Raw genomic sequence first — 23,956 nt, forward strand, 5'->3', positions numbered from 1 at the left:
CAATAATATTCTCTACTTTATTAGAGCAGTCCAATTTATTGGGGGGAATTCTAAGCTCTGCTTCTAACTGGCCACTCAACAACCTTACTTACATACCAAACAAAGCCACAACAGCAAGTATAGACTGCTGATTCTATCAAAACCTCATCAATCCTGTATAAATGTCACCTCTTTCTTGGGCCACCCTGTTCTCTCTGGTTCTTTATTTCTCTCATCTCTGAACTCTTAAGAAGGATGCTGGTCAGGCCATCAGGGAACTACCAACGCCTTGCATTGTGAGTCTTTACAAGTTTATTCAGGTGGTGACATCAAGTGGGAACACTCCTTTTAAATCTGTTATACCAGCATTTATCCATCCGAATGAATGTTTTCTTCTTCAGAGCAATACTTTATTCTAGTGGCACTGCCATTGCTCAGGGCATTTTAAAAATTCTTTAGAAACTCCCTCCAGAAATGTATGCTCATCCTTTTGAATTTCTTAAGTAAGGGCATAACTTTGCTTTTTGGTAATAGATTATTTGAAAGAGTAAAAAAGACATGTGCGCTTATAATTAACGTAGGCGGTCCAGTTGGGCAATATCCTTCAGCCAAAAATTAAACTATAACCCTGAGGTAATAAGAAAATGCCCTTATTCTGTAATGTTGGATTTGCATTCTTGTTGGAATAAATCAATAGCCTCCAAGGTGAGCCTTTCACTGTGAGCTGAGCACAATCAGTCATTTGGATAAATCAACCCTTACAGATTTGTTTTACAACTAAAATTTACAGTTATACTTCATTAATTTTCTCTCCTGAAGTGGATCATAAGCATCATAGATGTTTTTCTTCTTGAACTTCTCTCACAACACTTACTTTATTGTTCTTATTAGCTGTACACCTGTCTTGTCTTACAAGACTCAAAGCTCCTTGAACACTCAGGCCATGCATCATGCACCTTTTTATGCCAGTGTCCGTCTCAGAGCACGGCACGTGGTAGACACTCCTATGTGTGGAATGAATAAATGAGGGAATGAATGAATTGAAATAATTGCTTAGGTCACTGTTGCCTTATGAATTTCTATTGATCTTAAACTGTTAAAATACCTGACGTAGGCCACATTTACACCCAAATTGAAGCCACTTTTACCCAGGAAGATCTGTCCCCATACATTTTTCACCAATTTTAAAGGATTGCCCAATATCACTTCTGTGTGATGTTTGCTAATACATTAATTAGCAAGGTGTTTATATTTCCTTATAGGCAGTCAATACAATTTTGCTTAGTAACTATTGAATAACTGAATGCATTTGGTGTACAATTGACTGAAAAAATTTTTTCAATGATAAAAAGAAATCTTCCAGACCTTTAGTCCATTCCTAGAGTGTTACTGATATGTTTTCTTAACTCAGCTACTTTCAAAAAATCTTGTCAACTTCTATTTCTTTTGGAAATAATTTATTACTTGATATTCACCCAAGATTTGTTTGTACTGGCCATAGAACTTGGTTTTTTTTGTTGTTTGTGTTGTTGTTGTTAATACTCTTCATTTTGTATCTAGTTGAATAACAACTGTCTATTCTCTTCTCTGAAAGATCATATAAAATTTTGTTTCTTTTCTCCAAATACCATATAGCTCAGCTCCTCAAAAGACTCTTCTTGAGAAAGTGGCTGTGAAAAACCACACTTCTCACTGTAGCGTAGTAAGTTCCTAGGCAAATACACAAAGCACAATGGAAAGATCACACACACACACACTTAGTCACAAATTTAATCAACTTTATGTTGAATGATAACAGTTTTAATTGCACAAAGATAGTACATAACATTTCAAATATGAAAGAAAGGACAATTAGTAGTGCCATCAAAATACAGGGACGTTTTTTAATAAAGGATAGAAAAATTATACTCAGAACCCTTAATTATTCTTCATTCTAAGCATATGTAGTGATTCATTCATGCAGGTTTTTATATGTAGATAGGATGATTTTTTTTTCTTTTTGAAGAATTCCATTGTAGCTATGAGACGAGAAATGCATTGATGTAACAATGTATTATGGTAATGTTATAGCTTTCTTTTAGTGTTAGGATTGCTAAAAGCTTATTTAAAATATCCAACTGACATAATGTGCTTTCAATAAAGAGGACACTGCTGTATGCATTAGCCTTCCCCTGTCACTGTTTGGTACCACATTGCCTGGCCTTTTCTACACAGGCCACTTTGTTAAGAGGGAGGCCACAGGAGTTCAAATTTTAGGCAGTGGGTGGTGGGGTTACCATGCTATCCGCCTAGTCAGGTGCCAGCACACCTTACCTCCAGTGGTTCTCCTAAGGTATCCTACAGGCAGGATGAGAAACATACTTGCCTTCCAGCCTTTTGGCTCAGCCAAGCTTGCAAAAGGGCAGCACAGCTAGCCCCATACTGGCTGGATCTGGGTTCAGACGAAGGTGTCCCAAGCAGAGGGCTAAACCCTCAGTTATGAAGCATCATGGGTCAACACCCAGAATGGACTGCTCTGGCTGCCAGGGGAACTCCCAGGGTGCCCAGGTCCTGAGCAAAGCACTCAGGGTGGCAGGACCCCACCGCTCCCTCTGCCTCTTTGGAGAAGAGTTCAAAGGAGAGGGTGTCCCCGCCCATGGGGCCAGAGGCCTCCCACCTTGAAGTCAGCCGCATCTGGCCTGCCAGGGTGGCACTTATGGAAAGGGGAGACCGGAGGCTCCGAGGGGCAGAGGGGGACCCGTGGGTAGAAGGGCCTGCTTCCCACCTCTTCCGGGTCCCCTCAACCTTCAGTTCTGGCTCAGGCCTGGCATGTAGGAGGAACCGCAAAACATTCAGTCCAATCAGAGAGATTGGCTGGGTGTCTCATCAGATTCCAGAACACTTGGAAACGGTAATTCTGCCAAAAGAGGCTCCGTCAAAGATGATCTGGGTGACAGATTGCAGTTAAAAACTTCATCTATTGAACCTGAAAGAAGTAAAGCAGGCGTGATTACCATCACTGGAAAACAGAAACAAAACCAGCAGCGGCTCCAGAACACATACAGCATCACCATTTCAATGATTACAAGAGAATCCTGGCTTCCTCAGAAATACTCAGAAAAGTAAACAGAAATGGCTGCCCTTTGTTGCCAGCAGGACATGGACTGCCATGTGCTTTTCCGTGAGCTGGAGTAGATTTGCAATGAGTTGCATGAGCCCTTTCTAACTTGATGGCAAAAGGCCCACAGTGGGGACATCCTAGGACAAAGATCAGTGTTTGAGAAGGAGGTGAAGCTGGGCTACCTGATTCACCCAGGCAGGGCCCGTGGAGGCCACAGCTGCTGCTGCACCTTGGCTGTGCCCTCCGCCACGCATAATGGGAGCTCCACTGCTCTGGAGTGGCCGTGGCCCCAGGCTGGCTGTGCGTAAACATCAAGGAAGCATTACCCACCTTTACATGCCCCTGGGTGTCCCCAGGATGGCTGTGGATACCCTGGGAAGCCTACATGACCAAGGGTGAGCATTGGGGAAACAGTAAAACCCTGCCCAGGCCAGTGGGTGGCATTGGAGGAGTGTCACAGGAAGGCATCTTGGACTGCTACCACCAGCCAAGTTCATTTTCCGCCAAAAAGATTAGTATATAACCCCCACACCTGTCTGCAATGGAGCAGAGCACGGAGGCATCTTTGTAAGGAACACCCAGATAGAGAAAGCAAAACAATTTGGAGGGAGGGAGGGAAAGAGGGAGGGGGGAAGGAAAGAGGGAGGGGAAGGACAGGAAGAGGAGGAGGAAGAGGAGGAGGAGGACAGACAAAAAGACAGAGATAGGGTGCGCAGGAAGAGAATCAAAAAGGGAAGGTGACAGGAATGAGGAGGGAGAAGAAGGGAGAGGCAGACACAGAAAGGGGCTACTTCCAAGATAAGAAATAGCTATGAGGAAGCATTTTTGCTACAAACATTGGAAGAAAATAACTATCATTAAATATAATTAATGAAGACTCTGTATTTTACAGCTGAACTTTTTGAAAATTGTAGATTCATAGAGAGTGGGGTTTTTTTGTTTGATTTGTTTTTGCAATTAACAGCAAAAGTCCTGGTTGAATGAAATTTCTATCCAGCCCTACTAGCACAGGACAGAGAGAACTGGCTCAGAGAAGAGAGGCAGAGCTAGGTGTGGCCTCTGTCACCCTCTCAGCCACATCAGTCTGAAGTCTCACCAACCCCTGGGGAGCAGGCACTGGACATTAAAATTTAGAATGCACCTCATATAATATGTTATTTGTTAAGTGAAATGATCTCGAGTTATTCTTTTGTGGTCTTACAAACTATGGAGAATTCTTCCAATGTTTTTGGTTTTTATTGACATAAAATTGATAAATATCTCTACCATGTAGATTCCTCCCTCAACTGACACTTTTTTTTTACATTCTGTTGCCCCAGCTATGCACATCAGGAAAGCACCATTCTTTCACAATATTTAAATAATTGCTGATAATATTTAAATGAGCATTAATATGTATTTAAATCAATAATATATTGAAAAATTATTTTCTGGGTGTGCTACACAAGATGGCTGCTATATCAGTAAATGTTACGGAGCTTGAAAGGAAAAGCAGTGTATTTCTTTTTGGTAGTAAACATTTCTTACTTCTTACTGTATAAATTCTGTTACGTTGCATTTCCCCTCTATCTGGAGGCCTGACCTTGTCCATTCATTGTCTCTCCTCTCCCATGATATTATTCTACCCTTTATTTAAGTACCTTCCTTGGGTACTTGAGAATTAACATACCTCTGGAAGTTACGCTGAATTTTCGGTCAGAGAAACTGCTCCTTCGGATTAAAGGTTCACTCATCTTTTCCAGGAATAATTTAATTGTCTCCTTCTTTTCTGGACTTGTACTTGACAAATTCAGAACCTTTCCATTCACCTTTACAGTGGAATTGCTGAGCCCAAACCAATAGAAGAAATCAAATAACGCATCGGCTTTGAATTCATAGGCAAAGCTCAAATTTTCTCCATTAAGCACCTCACATCCCGGAGGGAAAAAACTCTTTACTGCCTCTTGAAAATCAAACTGAAAGAGAGAGAAGCATTTGATGAATTTCATGCATATGACGATGATGATATATCTCAGAATTCTATATTATTATAGAATTATACAATATTATAGCAATAACAACTGCCCAAATGTCCAAAATGTCAACCTCTTATTTCTCTTTTATTCTGACAGATATTTTTAAACAGTCGCCTTTAATTTTTGCATTCGCAGCATATTCCATCTACAGACCTTGAGGTGCTTGGTCAAGTTGACATTCATCCTTACACCATTTCTAATAAGTTGCTAGAAACTCAGCTCATTTTATTGGTGATGATGAAGCAACAGAAACTGTCTATGTCTGGATGCAGCTACATTATAGCTGGGCTCCAGAGACTCAGCCGACACAAAGTGCCCGAGCCCTGGGTGTGCCGCTGCCCTGGACCCAGGCAGGCTAGTGCTCACCTGAAGCCGGTAGCTTTCTCCAATCACTGAGGAAATGACCATGTCCATCCCTTGCTCTATTTGCCTTCTTATCTTGGGATGCCTTGTGTTCACGAGAAATGCGTATGTTCTTTCTAGAAATGAGGAAGCAGAATTCAAAAAGAAGTGTGCATGAGTGACATACACGTACTTAGTATTTGACAAAGCAGTGATTCCCACCGTGTTTGGAGATTTTACTCATTTATAGCCTCTCTTGTCACAGAGCCTCACCAGATTTCTGGAAACGTTTTGGAGTTTTGCAGGTGGGAAAGAAGCAGGTCAGAAAACCAGCTCCCCCGCGGCTGCACTTTGTCACTCTTGTCTGAGAAATGGTAAGTTCCATTCCATCATCATCACAGGTGAGAATAGAGCCTCTACCCGTGTGAAGCCCGGGGAGCTGAAGTGAGAACGCAGGACAGCTGGTTTTCCTGTCACCGCCTTGCTGGGTGTTTGAACTGTTACTTGACTGTCACCAACATGTCCTCATTTGTGAAGCAGAAAATCAGTCAAGTCCAGGAAAGTAGGCTGCCCCATGCCTCTCCTCCCCCATTGTCCCCTCCTTCCCCAGAGGCATGGCTTTCTTCTGCCAAAGGGCTGCTGGAGGGCACTATGGATCCACGCAATTCTCCTCCATGCTCCAACAATCCCCAGCGGGAAGGAAAGTCCTCCCATTGCTTAAATTATACGATGTCTGCGTCCTGCCACAGTTGGGTTTTTGTCATTATTGTTTTTCTTTTTCTTTTTTTTTTTTTTGTAATCTCTTAAATCCCATTCTGTCCAATCCTGTATAACCTAAGCAAAGGGAGGGCTGTTTACTCATTAGGAAATATGAAATACTATTAACCAATAACCCCTTAACTTTTCCAGCCCCCAGAAGCCAGCTCTATGGCCTTAATTACTCTAGTGCTTTTTCTAGGGAGACACATAACATGGATTGTCACCCTCTGTTTAGGAGATTTTGAGAACTTAGCATTTTGCCTTGGCTTTGAGCACCAGACCTGCAGTCCACCAGTGACACATGTTACATCCCTGAGGAACACATTTTGAACTAAGCTGTGCACTGGTCTTATTTATTTTTCCTACCCCCATCTTTCTCTCAAATTGTTTTTGGGGTACTTTAGCTAGAAACTACTTCATGTTCTCTTTGAGGTGAGATATAATGAAACAAGCAAGCTATTTTGTACCTTGATTTAACTTTCACACAAACCAAGCCAGGAACTTTAAGTTCATTACCTGCTCTGGGCTAGCATACTCCACAGTTGTACTGGTTGCACAGGTTGTGCACTGCACAACTCTAAATGACGCCAGTCACATTCTTAGACATTGGCTATTTGTATATTTATTATGACAAACTTCTGGAAAGAATTAGTAAATTGTCTTGTGCTAATGGTGGCTTTTTCTAACTTGCACGAAAGTACAGTTTATGATACCAGCAGGGCCAGATGTGTTGCCTTAATCACAATTTTCATTTAATTTAAATTTGACCATCTTAAGCTTTTGTATCACAAAATCTCTCTTCACTTCACGGCTTTCCTCACAATGAATCCACACCTGGGTTTCTGTATGTCCTTCCACAACAACTGTGTACCTTTCGTAGGCCACCCACACATACCTCCTTGTGCCATTCCCCGTACTGTCATTAAAATGTTAAAATGGAGAGGTATCTATTCTTTCTTAAGATTCCTCCTAAGAGATGGACTAGGATGTGTACTTGATGCGTCTGTGAATTACATTCCTAGAGAGCTCTCTGGATTCCTGGCCATCATCAAGCCAAATAAGATCAGGGGCTCGGAAGCGCTAACGAGCTGCTTGTTACCGCGCGTGGGCTGCTCCGGCTCCCTCCCGCTGACAGCATCTTGACTTTGAATTAGGAAGTGAGAAGAGAATCTGAATGATGGGATGAAATGAGCAGATAATCAGCTCCAGGAATCTGAATGAGGAAGTTTCTTTAGAATTTGTAGATCATTTCTTATTACCTTGGACTCACTTTAAGAATGCTAGTTAGAAGTTAGCTTAAGAAATTCTATTTTTATCATTATGTCCAGGGTTTACATCACATGTCCCCCTGAACAAGAGGAAGAAGGGGAGATGGATATTTTCATATTAGAATTTGAATTAATATAGTTGTTATTAGTTAGTCTGATTTCTTGGAAGAAGCAATAAAGAGACATTTCTAAAACTGAAATTCAAATATCATAGCCTGAGACATAAAAGCATCTGCAAGTATTATTTTCTCTTCATTTTCTCATCTACAAAATGGAGATGGCATAAGCACCTGACAGGTACGATGACCACGTGTCCTAGTTCACCTGAGTCAGTCCCAGTTTACACCTTTTTCCCAGCATGATTATTAACAGCATCTACTTTCATGTTCCCATTTGGATGATAAGCCCTGCCAGGCTACTGTGCCAATTAATGACATTAGAGCATGCCTGGAATACCTGAGTGTTTGATAGGTGGTAGACATCTTCGTGGAGTCATCTTCATCACTCCAGTCATTTTTGAAACCACTGCAGGCTCAGAAATCTCAAAGACAGATGACCAAGGCCCAGGATCATGCAGAGGTTTGCTCTGCAGCCTTGTGCTGTGCTTCAGATGGCCTCACATGCCAGGCTTCTCACCCCCAGCCTTGTCACTAGCCAACATCCACCCTGCTGTCTCCATGCCCAACTGCTATGGCATCAGCATGCCACAGCCCAAAGCCCAGCAAGACAGAGTCAATCCAAAATACGTATATACCAACCTTCTGAGGTGTCCGTTCTGGTCAGTACATTAACAAAGAACAGCATTGGTTTGCTCAATACAGTTTCCCTGTAGTCTTTATAATCGCAGTAGTTGGTTAGTTCCACAAATCTATAAAAAAAAAGTAGAAGAGGAAACCATATTGTAACCATAGAAGTAGATCCCTCTCTCCTGGTCAGCTGAGACCAACATGCAATCCAAAGGTGACCATGGTCCTTAAGGTAGCCTGGTACCAATGCTTGGCTCTCAAATGATAACCAGTACCATCTATCTTTTGGGCTGTAAGAGTTAATTTGAAGCTATGAGTTCTATGTCTCCCTAAACTGAGAATGAATTGCACTCAATAAGTAGAATTACGTGGGTCTTCTCCAATGCAGCCATCCTGTCTTACTAGTTGGTCTGAAACTCCTTTTCTTCTCCTCTCTCTCTTACCTTCCCTAATCTCAAAATAAACCCAGCTCTCTCCATAGATTACGCATAAACTGATATTTATAGAATGAAATCACATCTCCCTGATCCTGAGCTTATATAATAAAAAAAAAACAACAACCAATGTTGTACTTCTGCCCGGGGCCCTGTTAAATTTAGTTTCCTTGGTTTTCATTCACTGTTCCAGCTTGGGAAGAGCCTTTGCATTTTGACTCTGTCATCCAGTAGGCCAGCGTTCTCTCCCTACTCTACTAAATTTCCAAGCAGTCTTTCTATGTCTCTACTCGCATTGTTGATAAAAAGGCAGATCCAAGTGTAAATTAGCTTCCTTGAAGAAGAGGACTAAATTTCTAACCCAACCCAAGCTCAGGGTTGCATGGACATAGGCAGCCCAAATGGCATCCAGTCCAGCCAGCTGCAGGACGCGGCTGCCTCCCCAGTGTCAGACATGAAAATGACAGCCGTGGAGAGCTCCCTGCAGCAGGGAGCTGTGGCCACACCATCCTCGCAGCTTCCCTTCCCTCGCCCATGTCTCACAACCCGCTCAATGGGGCCAGCGCACTTTAACCCAGGCCTAGGTCAAGAGCATGTGGGAGAAAATCTACCCCCAAGTCAGAAAAACACAGCTTCCACTTGTCTGTCTCACAGCTTGGTTTCTTAGAAATATTCGTCATTATCTTTTTCTGGGCTTGTCAGACTGGGTTTTGAGAGCTTTTAAAACCTGACCCTTGATGGAGCTTCTAAAATGCTTCCTATCTTCTGATTAACATGCTCTGAACATAGTCTCCACCTCCCAACCCGTGGGCACTGGTGGTGGTCAGGTGGCTGGGGTGGGGAGGGGACACAGGGCTGGTGCATTCCCGAGGAGGAAAGGGGGTGCAGGCATTGATGTTCAGGGGTGTGGGTGAGGAATACAGGAGTAGGGGAAAGGAGTGTGAGTGGAGAAAGGGATGGGGACCTGGAGAAGTAACAAGGGGTGGCCTGGGTATGAAAGTGCAGACTGGAAATTTTGTACTGCTCCTCTTCCGACCCTCCCCCGCCCTTGCCCTCACTTGGGCAGAGCAGTGTGGAGGGAGAATGGGGTGAGGTGGGGCATGTGCAGGGGGAAAGCACTTGTGTTCCTTATCAGCAGACAGAGAATTTTCCTGTTCTTTGTCCCAACTGACCATCTGCCAAAAAGTACTGGAGAAAGGAAGCAAGGAGGAAGGAGAAAGGGGATCACCATTTGTGGGGTCCATTCATTAAGTGATATTCGTTAAGCAGAGATAATATGCTGGGTACCAGGTAGGCATTCACATGGGGCCTTATCACATCTGAGGAGCGCAGGGCCTAGGGAGCGGGAATTGGATAGAGGATGGCAGTGCAGGGGGTTCCCCTGGGCTCTCCCACTCCCTCTGCCACCCAGCTGCCAAGGAGAGGCAGGCAGGAGCAGCCTGGGAAGGGCAGAGGTCTGTGGTTGCAGGGGTGGGGAGGGGGAGGGATGCAGAAGGAGAAAGGCAGATGAGAACTCTTGTAGCAGAAGAAGAAAAGGGCAAGACTGATTGAAGTAAACATCAAAAAGATAGATGCATGATGCTGGGGCGGGAGTCAGGTGCCACCTGTGAGCCATCCAAGGTGGATTTTCACATTCTCCCACCTTGTTTGTCACAGAGTTAATTTATAGTCATTTGAGTATGTAATATTTCCCCCAAAGTGACTCCTCTGCTTTCTCCACATCCCCAGTCTGACTGTCACCATGGAGTGTGAGCACGGGGTGGGGGTGGGGGGGGTGCAGTGCAGCCAGGAAATCTGTACTGTCGATTACTATTCTGATGACAATATGTGCCTCCACCTACAAAATCGAATGACACCCAATGGAAAGCGTCATCGGTAGGAAAAAGGTAAAAATCTCAACTTAGAAATGATCTCTGGTTATGAAAATAATCGGTTTCCCCCAGAATTCTGTGGAAGGCTTTTTGGAATGCTATGGCGCATGCTCAGGGGAAGGGGCGGATGGGGCTTCTGGATAGCCACATGCTGAGTCTAATGCTTGACCTACACATGAGTTATCCCTTTCTTTTAGAGTCTGAATTGATAAGATGCCCTGAATAATAAAACTATGCTCTACATAATTGAATCCCTCTTTGATGATTTAGAGGCACTTTTAGGATCTTCACGGGCCTGTAAACATCATCACAGAGCATGCCAGCTATCACTGTACCAGAGATGTGCGAAAATGCTGCTGCTTATGTGAGAGCTCTGATAACAGAACTCATAGTCAAGAGATGGCAGCAAGAGCCCTACTTAATAAACTCTCTATTCAAACCAGGTTGCAAATAAGCAATACCTCCTTCAGTCATCCATTCCCAGCCTCCCGGTTATGGTCCAATTGTTAAACACCTCTAAATTCCAGTGAGGTAAAGAAATGTGAGCATTCCTTTGGAATTCACTGTTATAAAATATGGATATATAAGTCACTAAAATACAAAAAGACAGTTATTTAAGTATCTGACATCCAATCCCTCATTTTATTTTAAGAGGAACCTTATTGGATTGCTTTAGGGACTATTTATTTCATCTTTAATCATGCACATTCCTGAATTACTGTGCAAATATTGCTTCTGTGTACTGGGTACTTATCATATTTGCTGACGTTATCATTAGGGAGGAAAAGCAAACAGTTGAAGACTGTTCCTTTAAATGCTCATTTCTTCATTGCCATTACCCTGGCCCAAAAATGCTTCTTTCTAGACCTGACTCCAGTCCAAAGATCAGAGGGGCAGGACACTGTGGTGGAAAGCATAGTGATTCAATCTGTATCATGTCCTAATTGACTGGCTGTATGAACTCAGCCCCACAGCCACAACCCACTGTGACACTGAGTGAGTTACTTAACCTGCCTGAACCTGTGCCCTCATCCATAAAGGGGCATAACAGTATTGCCTTCTGTTTGATGACTCAGTGTGGTGCAAGCAGCATAGACATATGTCCTTGGGCCCATAGTAGCTGCTCAACAAACATGATTAGTCTCTTTAATCCTGGCCAACTCTGCTGCCCTCAGAATAAAGTGCTGTAAGATTCTGACACCCAACCAGGGATGGGTTCATTTGAGTTACCAGGAAAGGAGGACATGAATAGCTGAAAAAAATAAGTGAGCAAGAATTTCCCCTTCCTTGCTCCAATTTCTATCCTTGCCTTTTCTGTTTGGAAGGCTAAAAGGGACAGCTGAAAGAAGGCAACATCTGAAAGGCGGGACAGAGACAGAACACTGTATTGTTGCTTCTAGCAAATCAGGACTGGCTGAAAGATCACCCACCTTCCAAGACACCTCCTTTTTTCTGGTGTTACCTTCTGGTTTCATATCATCTCTAGCCTGATCTGAAGAGCTGCTCCAAATTTCCCTTGGCTCTGACAATTTACTGCTCAGAGACAAATAGGAATTCATAACCATGGCTTTCATCTGAGGGTGTGTGTGTTCATTTTAAAAAAATGGAGAAAGGAGCGGAGAAAAAGAGGAACACATATTGGAATAGTCCTCATGTAGAAGGCCCAGAAATTGCTTAGAGTGCTGTGACACTAAGCAAAAGCTTGCAGGGACATTCTGCCTTTGGGAGCATGCAGGATGGCTCTTCAGGGTTTCTAGTGTTAACTTGATAGTTTTATACAGCGCCCCGCCCCAAGTTCTCCAAAGTTCCTTCTCCTCCACTTCCTCCTATCCATCTGTCCCTCCTCCAGTGAAATTAAGCAAAATTTTTATTAGATTTATCACTCTACTGTCTGTGACTCAAATCAAGGATACACACCATTGGCACATTCATTCATTCATCAATTATTGATGCACAGTGCATGTGAAACAGTGCATGTGATGGGGCACAGAATGATTCATTCATTCATTCATTCATTCATTCATTCATGCAACAAATGTTTGCTAAACACTGACAATGTGCCTGGTACTAGGGACACAAGATGAGAAATGAAATAGTCTTGCTTTCAAGAAGCACATTGAGGAGACAGATAAGAAAATGCACCATTTCAATAAGAAATGATAGCTGTCTAAGATCTTGCTGCTGAAAGTGTGGTCCATGGACCCACAGCACTGGCATCATTTGGGAGCATGTAAAACTACAGATTCCCAGGCCCTTCTCCAGGTTTATTCAACCAGAATGTACGTTTCACAAAATCTCCAGGAGACCTACATGTGCACTCCAAGTTCAGGAAGCACTGGTCTAAGACATGGTCCCTCTGCTCAAAGGCTTACAAATGAATTAATTGTTCGAATATACAAATGCCAGAGGGATGTGTGGTTCTCTGCATCATGTGTCCATGATCCACAGGGTTACACTCCAATTATTTAAAATAACAAGGAACAAAGTGGGAAGGACCTGAGCTTAGAACCATTTATTGAGCTGAGACAGGCACAAGAAGCAGGTTGGGTCTGTCAGGCCAAACATCCCACCAGTGGGTGGGCAAAACAGGAGGGAGACGTGGACCCCAGGGGGAGTCATGGCTTAGCCAGGCATTGGGGACTTTGGGGTGGTCACACCCAGGCCTCCAGGTGGGCATGTGGCAAGGACCAGGTGAGCTGAGAGCAGAAAGCAGAGCAGAATGTGTCAGGAAGTCCAGGGCAAGGCTCCCAGGGAAGGAAGGCAGGGGAATTTAGCAGTGATGCTTGCCAAGACTGGTGGAGCTGGCTCTGTCAAAGGCCTAACTTATAGCTTCAATTAATTCTGGTCATTTTTATTTTTCATACTCTGTTCTCAAATACGAAGATTTCTTTTGAAATCGTCACAAATCTGATTTCTAATTCAGTTCCTCCCAGTCCCCTGCTAATGGGTTGGAATTTTAAATTCATTAAGAAAGGAAGAAATTCTTGCCGGGAATGGTTTTTCAAACATTCAAAGCCCTCACTCTTTCTTTGTGTGGACAAACAAGGTTTGGCCAGCAGCTTTGACGAAGGCATTTTAAATGTCATTTTGGTTGCTTGCCCCTCTTGGCTGCACCCCACCCACAGGGCGGCTCAGTGCTGCTGTCTTTTCCAGTAGCAATGGCATTGTAACAGAGGCCGACTTCTCATCTCCGAGCCAAGCTCTAGACTGCACTCGCCCACATCCTGGCGATCAGTGAGTGCCACAGCACAAATATGACCTTCCCTCCCGCCCCCAACACACACACAACAGACACACAGACGCACAGACGTGCATTACACTCACTTTCCCAGAAAGTCATCTGCCCACACCACGGCCCACAGGACCCTAGGTTGGACCTTACTAGGCTTTGCTCCCTGCGTGTCTACGGTTGGTTGATTTATTTATTTGAAACACTAAGGGACGCCAAAGATAAGTCACTTTGAACTTTTACACGCTTCTCCACTGGATCTCTTCACTAAATAAAGCTCATAGTGCACAAAACTGAGTACCCCCCCTCCACCCCATTCCCCACCCCACCGCATCTAAAGCCAGGGTGAGTCTCTCCTCTGTAAACACGTCCGAAGGGCGTGCCCCCAGTTAAGAAGCCAGAAAGGGAAAATCACCGGCCAGTGACGCACTCCCCACCCTACACTCCCCCGCGCGCCTGCCCGGGTTGTCCCCCTGGGAGATTTCTAGCACAGCTGCAGAAATTCAGGGCAAGGCACAGAAAAGCCAGGGCGGGAGAGCTCTGCGGCCCCCAGTGACGTCAGAGAACAATCTAGACGCGGCACCAAGAAGGAGAGGCCAGCGGGGGCTCCCGGGGACCCGGCGGCCAGGACGCGCTCCAGGGAGCCCACCCACCTCTTGATGTAGCCGCCGAGGTGGCAGAGCTGCCCGTCGAGGCGTACGAGGCCGTCGCCGAAGACGTTGAAGCCCCCGCGCGCGGCCGCGGTCTCACCGGGGCCGGGCACCGCGACCACGTCGCCGCGCAACTGGAGGGCGCTGGGCAGCAGGCGCAGCAGCTGGGCCACCGGCAGCATGGCCAGCTCGCAGTCGCACGTCCATAGGCTGCGCAGCTCCCCAGACGAGATGGAGGTCAGGCTGGGCCTGGCCGCGGGCGCGCACGCCGCCATCCCCACCGCCCGGAGGTCTCTGAGATCCCGGGCGTCCTACCCCTGTCGGTCCGCTCCGGTGCCCGCCCGCGAGGAGCGCTGCAGCCGGGCGCAGAAAAGACTGCCCGGCGCCGCGCGGCCTTTTTATCGCCCTGGGTGCGGCTGCCCCGCCCGGCCGCGGACACGACCCCAGGCCTCCGGGCCGAGTGCGTACCACTCACAACTTGGCGCGCTCCCGCCCGTCCGCGCCGGCCCGCAGCCAAGAGTTACTCATCCCCCTCGGGTCTCCTGCTTCGCACCCGGGGCTGGGCGGACACGGCCGGCGGGGTCGGGACAGTGGCCCTGGGTGAGAGGAGGACGTCAGCACCCACCCAGGCCCAAGACACCGCGCCTCTGCGAGCCGATTGGACGGGGGCGCGCCCCTCTCTCGCTCTCCCTCCTGGGGCGGCGGGGCCGTCAGGGCAGTGCCGGACCCCTGTTCCTGGCTCCAAGATCTGCCGCAGCTGTCAGTCCCGGTCTCCTGGCCTCAGTTTTCTGCTTTTTCCGCTCCAGATTATACCCTGACTTCTTTCTCCGCCTTGCCTTTCCTCGCACTGATTCCTTTCCCCGGATTCCCCTCCTCCTACAGATCCCACGGATCACGTCACTTTTCCATGAAGACTTCGTGAGTCCCCCCTGGGTTTCATGAAATTGCTTCCCCTGGCTTATCCGGCAGGGACCAAAGGCCGCAGGGTGCCTGTCCAGTAGTGGGGATGGAGGGACAAGCCCTGCTTCCTCCTCCCTGCCTTCTTGAGACGCGAGCAAGTCATTTGATCAGGCAGTCTATAGATAATGTGAGTGCTCCTTCTGCAAACACACTGGATGTCTTGGCCTCCTGGGGTAGGAAAGGAGGACTGTTTAATGTGATTTAATTTAATTAAACGACGATTTCCGAAACATCCACTAGGAGACAGACAATAAGCTGAATGCTGAGAAGACTGGAAGGCATAAACACAAGCCCCGCCCTTGCCCACCTTACAGCCTGATGGGCTGATGGTGAGACCATTCCAGCCTTCCAGCCAAGATAAGGCACGCCATGAAATAACCCTGCAGGGGGGACCCTGGGTTTATGGGAGGAGGACCCCACCCACTTCTGAGGAGCTTAGCAGGCTCCCTGAAGTCCCATAATTTAGGACTCTAAAAGTTGAGTACAACTTAGGGAACACCTTTAATTTGTCTTTGTGTGTCCCCAGCATGGACCTGTGCATAGATTTAATCAAGTCCAATGAAGAGTCCTGTCATATCTCACTTAAATCCCAGAGTATAAATGAATTCCATTCACATGTCCTTTCTGCAGACATGGGTCCCTTAGCACCAGACTCCATTCCCAAAGGTGGGCTTCTCTGTATAAATCTAGTTCATCCAGCATGCATTGGTCACCACCAAGTCAATCTTTTACTGGAGGAAGAGCATCTGCCTGTGAACCAAGCACCCAAAGGATTGTTTGGCAAAGTGAAGACTGTGGACCACTGCACTGCACAGAGGATGGGTGTGGGTGGGCTGAGGCTGCAGGCAGGACCCAGAGGCTGGGGCTGTATTCCCAGCACACTTTATGCAGGTGTGCATTCTCGCCCCAATCAGTGACATGGTCACTGCTAAACACCAGGCACCATCTTAAGCTCTGCAGGTACCCCAAACAATAACAGCAAAATGAAGAACCAGTAAGGTGAGTGCTGTAATAGATACGTGGAGTAAGTACTGTGAGAGCAAGGTCACGAGAGTGGTTGCTGCTACCTGGGAGGCCTCAGGAAGGCTCTTCTCAGAGGAGATGACAAATGGGCTGGACTCTGAATACAGGAAAGGAGCTCCCAGGGGAAGGAGCCCCATTGATAAGTAATTGAGAGAAGATTCGAAACCAGTCTATGTGAAGAAAGTACGGTTTATTTGAGGAAGAGTGGGAAATGTTGTATGGGTAAAGCAGACCAAGCCTATTTGGGGTAAGAGGGGTGAGTTTTATAAGAGATGAGACCAGAAAGGGAAGTTGGAACCAGATAGTGAGAGGCCTTCTGAGTTGTCCAAGAATTTGGATTCTAAGGGATAGCTCAGTTGGTTAGAGCACGAGCTCTGAACAACAGGGTTGCCGATTCGAGTCCCACATGGACCAGTAAGCTGCGCCCTCTACAGCTAAGATTGTGAACAACGGCTTTACCTGGAGCTGGGCTGCCATGAGGGCTGGCAGCCAATGTGAGTGGCCGGCTGGCGGATGGTGACTTACTGCCTCAGCCGGCTAGAGCACAGTGATCATAATACCAAAATGGGCCAATGAGCAGCGTCCTCCACAACTAGACTGAGAACAACGGCTTGGAGGTGAGGGGGTTGGGGCGGGACAAAGGGGGAGGACAAGGAGGAAGGGACAAAAATTTGGATTCTAAGGCAATGGGGAGTCTTTGGATGTTTTGAAGGACTGGATATAACTTGCCTGAGTTTAGATTGATACCTTTAGTTATGGCCTCTTAGAAGATGTTTTGAAGCAGAAGACTGGAGGCAGAGAGACTAGTTAGGAGATTGATGCCACCATCCAGGTAAGAGACGATGAGGGTCTGAGCGAGTTCACAGAAGTATCTGTGGGAATGGAGATGACAGGATGAATTGGGGATTTGTTTGAACCAGAGTCAGCAGGATTTGCTGATCAAATAAGTGGACTAGTGAAGAGTGAGTCAAAGGAGTAGGAAGACTTTTAGTCTTTCACTTGGATACCTAGATAGACAGTGTAGCTACCAATGGAACATCCAAGTGGAAAAGCCCAGGAGACAGCTGGCTAGCTGGGTCTGGAATTTTGGAGGGAAGGCAGGGGTAATGATGGAAATATGAAAGTCATTAGCTCGAAAATGGGGGTGGAAGCCAGAGAAATGATAGGGTAGGAATTTGAATCCAAGCCTTTAGTTTATTCCCACAAATGTTTACGGAGCACCTGCTATGTTCCAGGACCATGCTTTGCTGGAACTTCAGAGGTGGTAAACAGAGGATGGTCCTGCCCTGCAAGGGAAGAATGCAAGGGTCAGCACAGTTGGCTCTTGGCACATGTCAGGACTTGCTGCTGAAGTCTAGTAGCGTGTCTCTGACCTGCTAATGGAATAAACTTTCAAAGACAACAATGGCTACAAAGTTGCTTTTTTTATTTTAAGGTCAATGAGGGTAGATCCACTGCAGACCCCAGCTCAGCCCTACATAGACTGAGCTCAATACTGCTGATCACCCAGCACTATCTATGGACGATTTGGCTTTGTTGAGGGGTAAAATGTAACATCAGTGTTATGTCAGTGTTAAATAAACTTGGTTAAAATAAACACAGCAGTCCCTCCCATCAAAATCTGTTTCCTTTACCATAAAATATCAACATTTATTATCTGAATAGGAGGATTCAATGAAATTTTTCTTTACTTCTCCATAGTTCTTTGATTTTACAAATTTTCTGCATTTTCCAAATGAGTGTGTATTGTTTTGTACAGTAAAATGATGTTGAGCAGAATAAAAACATTTCAAAGATGCTTTCCTGGTGTGTTATTTAGAGGTTTCACTTGAAGTATCAGTTTCAGGAAAGTGTCTGCACTTCTTTGGAGATAATTTCTATACTACCAACATGCCAAAGAATGATATGAAAAAGTGAACAGGGTAAAACAGCACTCGTTGTAATGTAGGCCACTGCTAATCAGTGGAGCGCTATAGAGATCTTTTCATGTTTCATCTTTTACATTATCAAAGTACCAAGCAGGCAAACAAAATTATTGCTTAGTGAAGATATTTTTTCAGTCTTTTTTATATTGTTGGCTTGTTTACACAGTTGTATTCATATAGTAGAATTTTATCCTGTTTTTGTCACTTAACGCTATAGGTATATTATGTTTCAAAATTGTCTCTGTAAGTAGTATTTTAAGCTACTATGTTATCTTCCATCCAGTGGATATACTATACAGTTCTTTACACCTCCTGAAAACGTAGATTGGTTCCAGTTTTTCCTTACTATAAACAATGCTTCAGTGAACATTTTTGCACTTTAATTTGTTTCTGTATCCAAACTCTCAGAAATGACATCATTGAGACAAGTGATATGACAATGTGTAAGGCTCTTGAAATATGCACCATTGTCTTCCAAAAGAATGATACCCAATTGTCTTCTCGCCAGCAGTGAAGACTTATGGTTTCAAATCTTTGGTATTAGGGGTATGGCACCTCATTCTGGGAAGGCATCACCCTCCTTCTGTCCAGAACGTCGAGGTCATCTTACACTGCACTCTCACTTTCTCCATCCACCCACGCCTTCCTATGCTGTCCTTCCACCCCAGCCAGCTGGCACCCCCTCTACTGCTGATTTTTCTTCTACAAATCTCAGGAATCCCTTGCTTTCTTCCCATCCCCAGAGCTGTTGTTCTCTCAGCCTTCCATCACTCCCCCCCAACCCGGACTATTCCAGTAGCATCCATACCAGCCTCACACCCCTCAATGCCTCCTCCTCATGGCTTCTGGATGAATTGTGTCCCCCAAATTCACATGTTGAAACCATTTAACCCACAGTACCACAGAATGTGACTGCATTAGGAGATAGGGCCTTTAAATAGGCAATGAAGTTAAAATGAAGCTGTTAGGGTTGGGGCCTGATCTAATCTGACTGGTGTCCTTATAACTAGAAGGAGACACACCAGACATGTTTGCCTGTACAGAAGGGTGGCCATGTGAGGACACAGCGAAAAGGTAGCTATCGATAAGCCAGAGAGAGGCCTCAAGAGAAACTTAAACTGATGACACCTTGAGCTTGGATTTCCAGCCTCCATGCTGTGAGAGTCACCCCCTCTGCAATACTTTGTTACTGGGGCTCAGCCGATTGAGCTTAGCTCTAGGCTTCTGGGATATGGCCTGCAGCTCCCTGAAGATGCAGGCTGACCTTGATCTTCCCTCCATGCTATACATGGTCTGTTTCTGCTATAGCCCCACTCCCTCACTGTTCAAGGAAATCCTCATTCACCTTTCAAGGTGCAGCTGAAATAGCACCTCCTGGGAGGTGAGTGCCATGCCCTTCCTGCTGGTCCTCAGGACAAATGGTGTCTGCCATGTATGCCCTTACTACAGGTGTTGTGTTATTGATCTACTTGTCTGTCTCTCCCACGAAATCCATGACAGAAATTTAAAAAACCATATCTTAACGCCTTTTTTTCCTAGTACAATGTAGTTTTGCAGAATCTATCCAATTTCTTTTTATTGAATTAATGCATAAATGAATGAAAGGCAGCCTTGCATCGTGGTTATATATAAAGTTCTTAGAATGGTACCTGACACATAATTGAGTGTTTGTTAAATAAATGAACAAAAATATGCTGACCATGTTTCAGATCATTTTTTTTCTGAGATTGTATCTGTTGAAGTCCTGTGAAAGCTAAAGTAAGCGCATATGGGAAAATACAAGCCTAGATTTGTGAAGAGATTCACCCAGTTAAGTTTTAAGTGACTGTACTGATTCCTGACAACTTTAGTCATGGCTGAGCTAGAATGGAAATTTTTACTTCCTTCCCTGTGTGCTTAGCTCACCGGGCTCTGGCTGTATTCTTCTCTGAGTTCACTGCATCTTGTCTGCCCAAATAAACAGTCCCTCTTGGGGAAAGAGTTCACATGGAAGCCTACCCACGCCAGTCCTCTCCTGTTCTTCGGCACTTTGGTGACATCTCCTTGATTGCTGGTGGGGCACTGAGGGTGGTGGCACTGAGGCTAATGTGGGTAAGGAAGCTGTAGCAGCTGGGAGCACCTGGCATGTGGAGGGAGCCTAGAGGAAGTGCAAGTGAGAAAGAGGAGAGAGTCTGTTGGTGAGAACCAACTGTGGGAACAGAGGGGCGACTCCATTCTACAAAGGCTGACTGGGTGCTTGCGCGGGCTGGGTGCTGGGGACACAAGATGCCCAAGACCTCAAATCAAGCCAGCTACAAGTGTTCGATGACTGTTGGAGGAAGAGCTGGAGGAGGACACAGGGAAGAAAGGAGGGGAACATGAGGGCAGCCAGATGTGGAGGAGACTGTCAGGATGGAGGTCTTGAAGCCCAAGAACAGAAGCATGGATTAGGTACAGGAAGCAACCAGTGGCATCACCACAACTTTTAAAGGGTTGGTGCAGTGATGGCTGCAGGTAAAATCCCCGCCTTGCCCAGGACGCTGCAGTAAAGGCATCTGAGAACCCTCCCACCTCTAAACTCTTGGCTATTCTAAAATGAGCAAATGGGGAGGTCAAGAGATGGGCCCTGGGAACCCCATCATGACCTCCAAACCACAGCTGCTCCTGGCAGAAACAGGCATGGTCAAGCTGCTGTTGGGATTTTTCACCCTATTGCATCCCAGTTACAGTATCAGCCACAACAATGACCCCAGTGACGATGGCTAATATTTAGTGAGGACTTCTCTGTGCCAAACACTCTTCTAATTGTCTTCAATGGATTATATCACTTAATCCTCTAAGCTGGGAACAATTCATGTTCCCATTTTATGGAAGGAGAAATCAAGGTACACAGACCTCCAGGAACTTGCACAGAGTTCCACAGCTGGTACAATGGGAAAGCAGTTTTCATTTTTAGCAGCTGAACTGGCCCCTGGGTGGAAAGATTCCCTCCTCCCAGAGCAAGGGGCCAAGCTGTGGCTCACAGGCCTCGTCCAGCCTGCTGTCCATCTCTGTACACCTGTGATTAAGGCTGCTTTTTAAGTAGTTGGGAACATCAAAAGAAGGGTAGTATTTCATGACATGTAAAAATTATATAATGGTCAAAGTTCAGTGTCAATAAAGTTTTATTGAAACACAGTCACACTCATTTGTTGACATCTGGGTGTGTTTGTGCTAGAACAGCAGGGTGAGCAGTTTTAACAGAGACTGTGGGGCCCTGGAAGCCTAAAATATTTACTGTCTGGCCCTTTACAGAGAAAATGTGCCAGTCCTGAGTCGAGACTGCTGTCTAGAGTGAGTTGTGGTTCTCCAGTGTCACTTCCCTTTCTCTAGGCACACAGCCCCTCCACCTCTCCAGGGCTGGCAGTATCCTCCCGTTTAAGAGACTCCAGACCACAAGAAAATTAAAGCCACCCCCAACCCCCACAACCTCAGTCCCCCAAGTCCCTCTCTCAAATAAAAAAAGGAATTTATTTAGCAGTCATTTTCACACTCATTGGCAAATCAGTGGTGGCTCTGTTTACACATTCATTCCACAACATTGGTTGATCCCTGAGCCCCGGTGTGGTCTAGAATGGACCCTCTTTCTCCACATAGTCAGCGGACCCTGACCTGAGTGGTCAGGCACAGGCTTTGATGTGGACAGACCAGGGTTAAGATCCCGGTTCTTCCTCTCCTGAGCCCTGACCCACCTCGCCCTGCAAGACGTGGGGGTGCTCTTATCTCCACCCGCTTCCTTTTATGAGCAGGCAATAAAATCTCACATGCGAGGAGCGAGACACGGGACCAACCCCGGGACCAACCCCACAGAACTGCGTCGCCATCAGCACCACTATTGTTAGCGATGAGCCTACTCATGCCCGCCTCCCAGGAGATAAAGCCCACGCAGATGCAGAAAAAGCAACCTCTAGCGCGTTCACTCTTTTTTTTTTTTAATGTAGAACCAGGAAACACTGTACTATCCCTAGGCCCTTTGATATTTGTTACAATCTGAAGAGCTAAAATGATTTGAGTCAGAAGGGGAAAAAAATGAGAATTCCACTGGGACTGAGAAAACACAGAGCAGAAATAACAAGGCTCTTGGTGAGGCAGGGCTGACACCAGTGGGAAGAGGCGGGACCCTGGAGGGACGTCAGGTCTTCGGAATGCTGGGCCCAGCCCCCTCATCCTTTTGGAAGAAGAAGAGAAAAATTAGCAGGCACAGAATGTTCAGAAAGAAATGAAATTTTAAAAAGAAAAACACATTTTGTGTTTTTGTGAGGTTTTACAGTCAAGAGCTTAGCAGAGGCGGATTCGGGAAACTGAGCTGGTTCCTTAATCCTATTTTGATCTGTAAATTACCGAAGCAGTGGAAGGAGGGGGAAAATGAACATTTCCTCACCATTGGTGAGAACTCTGCAACTTTGAAAAACTTGCAGTTCTTTACTACTGAATAATATGTGTTAAGTGCAGAAAAAAATCAGAATATATTGATTTAACTTTTAAAATGAATAAATAGGGCCTTCACCCTGTCATCCCTCCCCCCACACTATCCAACCCACCACCCCACACCCAGAGATGAGCACTGAAGATTGGTTACTGTGTGTCCCCCAGCCTTTCTCTCTCGGTGTAAAGTTGAGTGCGGAAAGCATATATTTTCACCCAGTGTAGATGATTACTAGTGAAAACTAGGCACTTTGGAGCCACAGGACCTGGATTTGACTCCTAGTTCTGCCCTTGCCAGCTATATGAATTTATTTTTCTGCCTCAGTTTTCTCATTTCTGAAATGGAGTTCCTCATAGCATTCACTTCACAGGGCTCTGTAGTGAGGATTAAATGACTTATTATATGTAAAGCACTAGAACAGTGACTGGCCCTGTTAGGGGGGGTGTGTGTGTGTGTGTGTGTGTGTGTGTGTTCCTTAATATACACACATTTTTCTTAAATAAAATTACATCAAACTATTCATGGTATTTGATAGCCTTTCTTTTAATAGGTAAATTATTATTCATTATACCATATTGTCAGTACTTTAAGTTGCTTCTCCTTTTTCACTATTAAATGAAAATAATACTGCCATTTACATTTTTCCACTTGGATCTTTGGCAACTTGACCAATTATTTGCTTAGGATTAATCTGAAGAAGCTGGATCAGGTGCTGTGCTCTTTTTGAAGGATTTAGACACATAATGCCAAATTGCTCTCCTAAAGGTTGTATCACTTTAAATACCCAACAACACAGCGTGAAAATCTCTATTTCCTCAATCCTTGTCAACCTTGGGTATTTTAATTCTATTCCATTTCTTTTCCCCACCAGGTTGGGAGTTTTATTGGTTTAATCTTTATTTTGGTATCAGGAAGGTTAAAAATTTTTGTGTATGTTTTCTGCTATTTTTATTTTTTCCCCTATGAATTTGCTGTTTATGTCCATTGTTAACATATGGATTCATCTTTCCCTTATTGGTTTGTCAGAGTTCTTTATATATTAAAAATATTAACCTTTTTAAAAAATTTATCATTTGTCTTTTAGTTTTGTTAAATACTCAAGTATATTAGAGTATGTTTTTACCATTCAAAAGTTTTGCATGTGTGGGCCAGCCGAGTGGTGCGTTGGTTAAGAGTTGGCTTGGGATGCCAGCTCTGAGCAGCAGGGCCCC

At 45.3% G+C, this 23,956-nt stretch overlaps 1 protein-coding gene and 1 long non-coding RNA gene across 2 annotated transcripts in view; both read right to left on the minus strand.

Annotated features, from left to right (window-relative positions):
• Nucleotides 1-1,735: 1,735 nt before the first annotated feature.
• On the minus strand, nucleotides 1,736-16,774 carry MEDAG (mesenteric estrogen dependent adipogenesis). Its single transcript, XM_019666354.1, has 5 exons — nucleotides 14,397-16,774; nucleotides 8,222-8,331; nucleotides 5,461-5,573; nucleotides 4,749-5,034; nucleotides 1,736-2,944 (listed from the first exon to the last, which is right to left on the minus strand). Exons 1-5 carry the CDS (start codon nucleotides 14,666-14,668, stop codon nucleotides 2,820-2,822), a joined length of 906 nt encoding a protein of 301 aa, XP_019521899.1. The 5' UTR covers nucleotides 14,669-16,774; the 3' UTR covers nucleotides 1,736-2,819.
• A 4,652-nt stretch (nucleotides 16,775-21,426) lies between these two features.
• The window catches only part of LOC109395400 (uncharacterized), a 27,965-nt gene continuing 25,435 nt past the window's right edge, over nucleotides 21,427-23,956 (minus strand). Inside the window, exon 5 of the long non-coding RNA XR_002126648.1 lies at nucleotides 21,427-22,487. This is a non-coding gene — a long non-coding RNA (uncharacterized LOC109395400). The remainder of the gene's footprint in view (nucleotides 22,488-23,956) is intronic.

The sequence above is a fragment of the Hipposideros armiger genome, unplaced genomic scaffold (genome assembly GCF_001890085.2).
Source record: "Hipposideros armiger isolate ML-2016 unplaced genomic scaffold, ASM189008v1 scaffold_467, whole genome shotgun sequence".
Taxonomy (NCBI): Eukaryota; Metazoa; Chordata; class Mammalia; order Chiroptera; family Hipposideridae; genus Hipposideros; species Hipposideros armiger.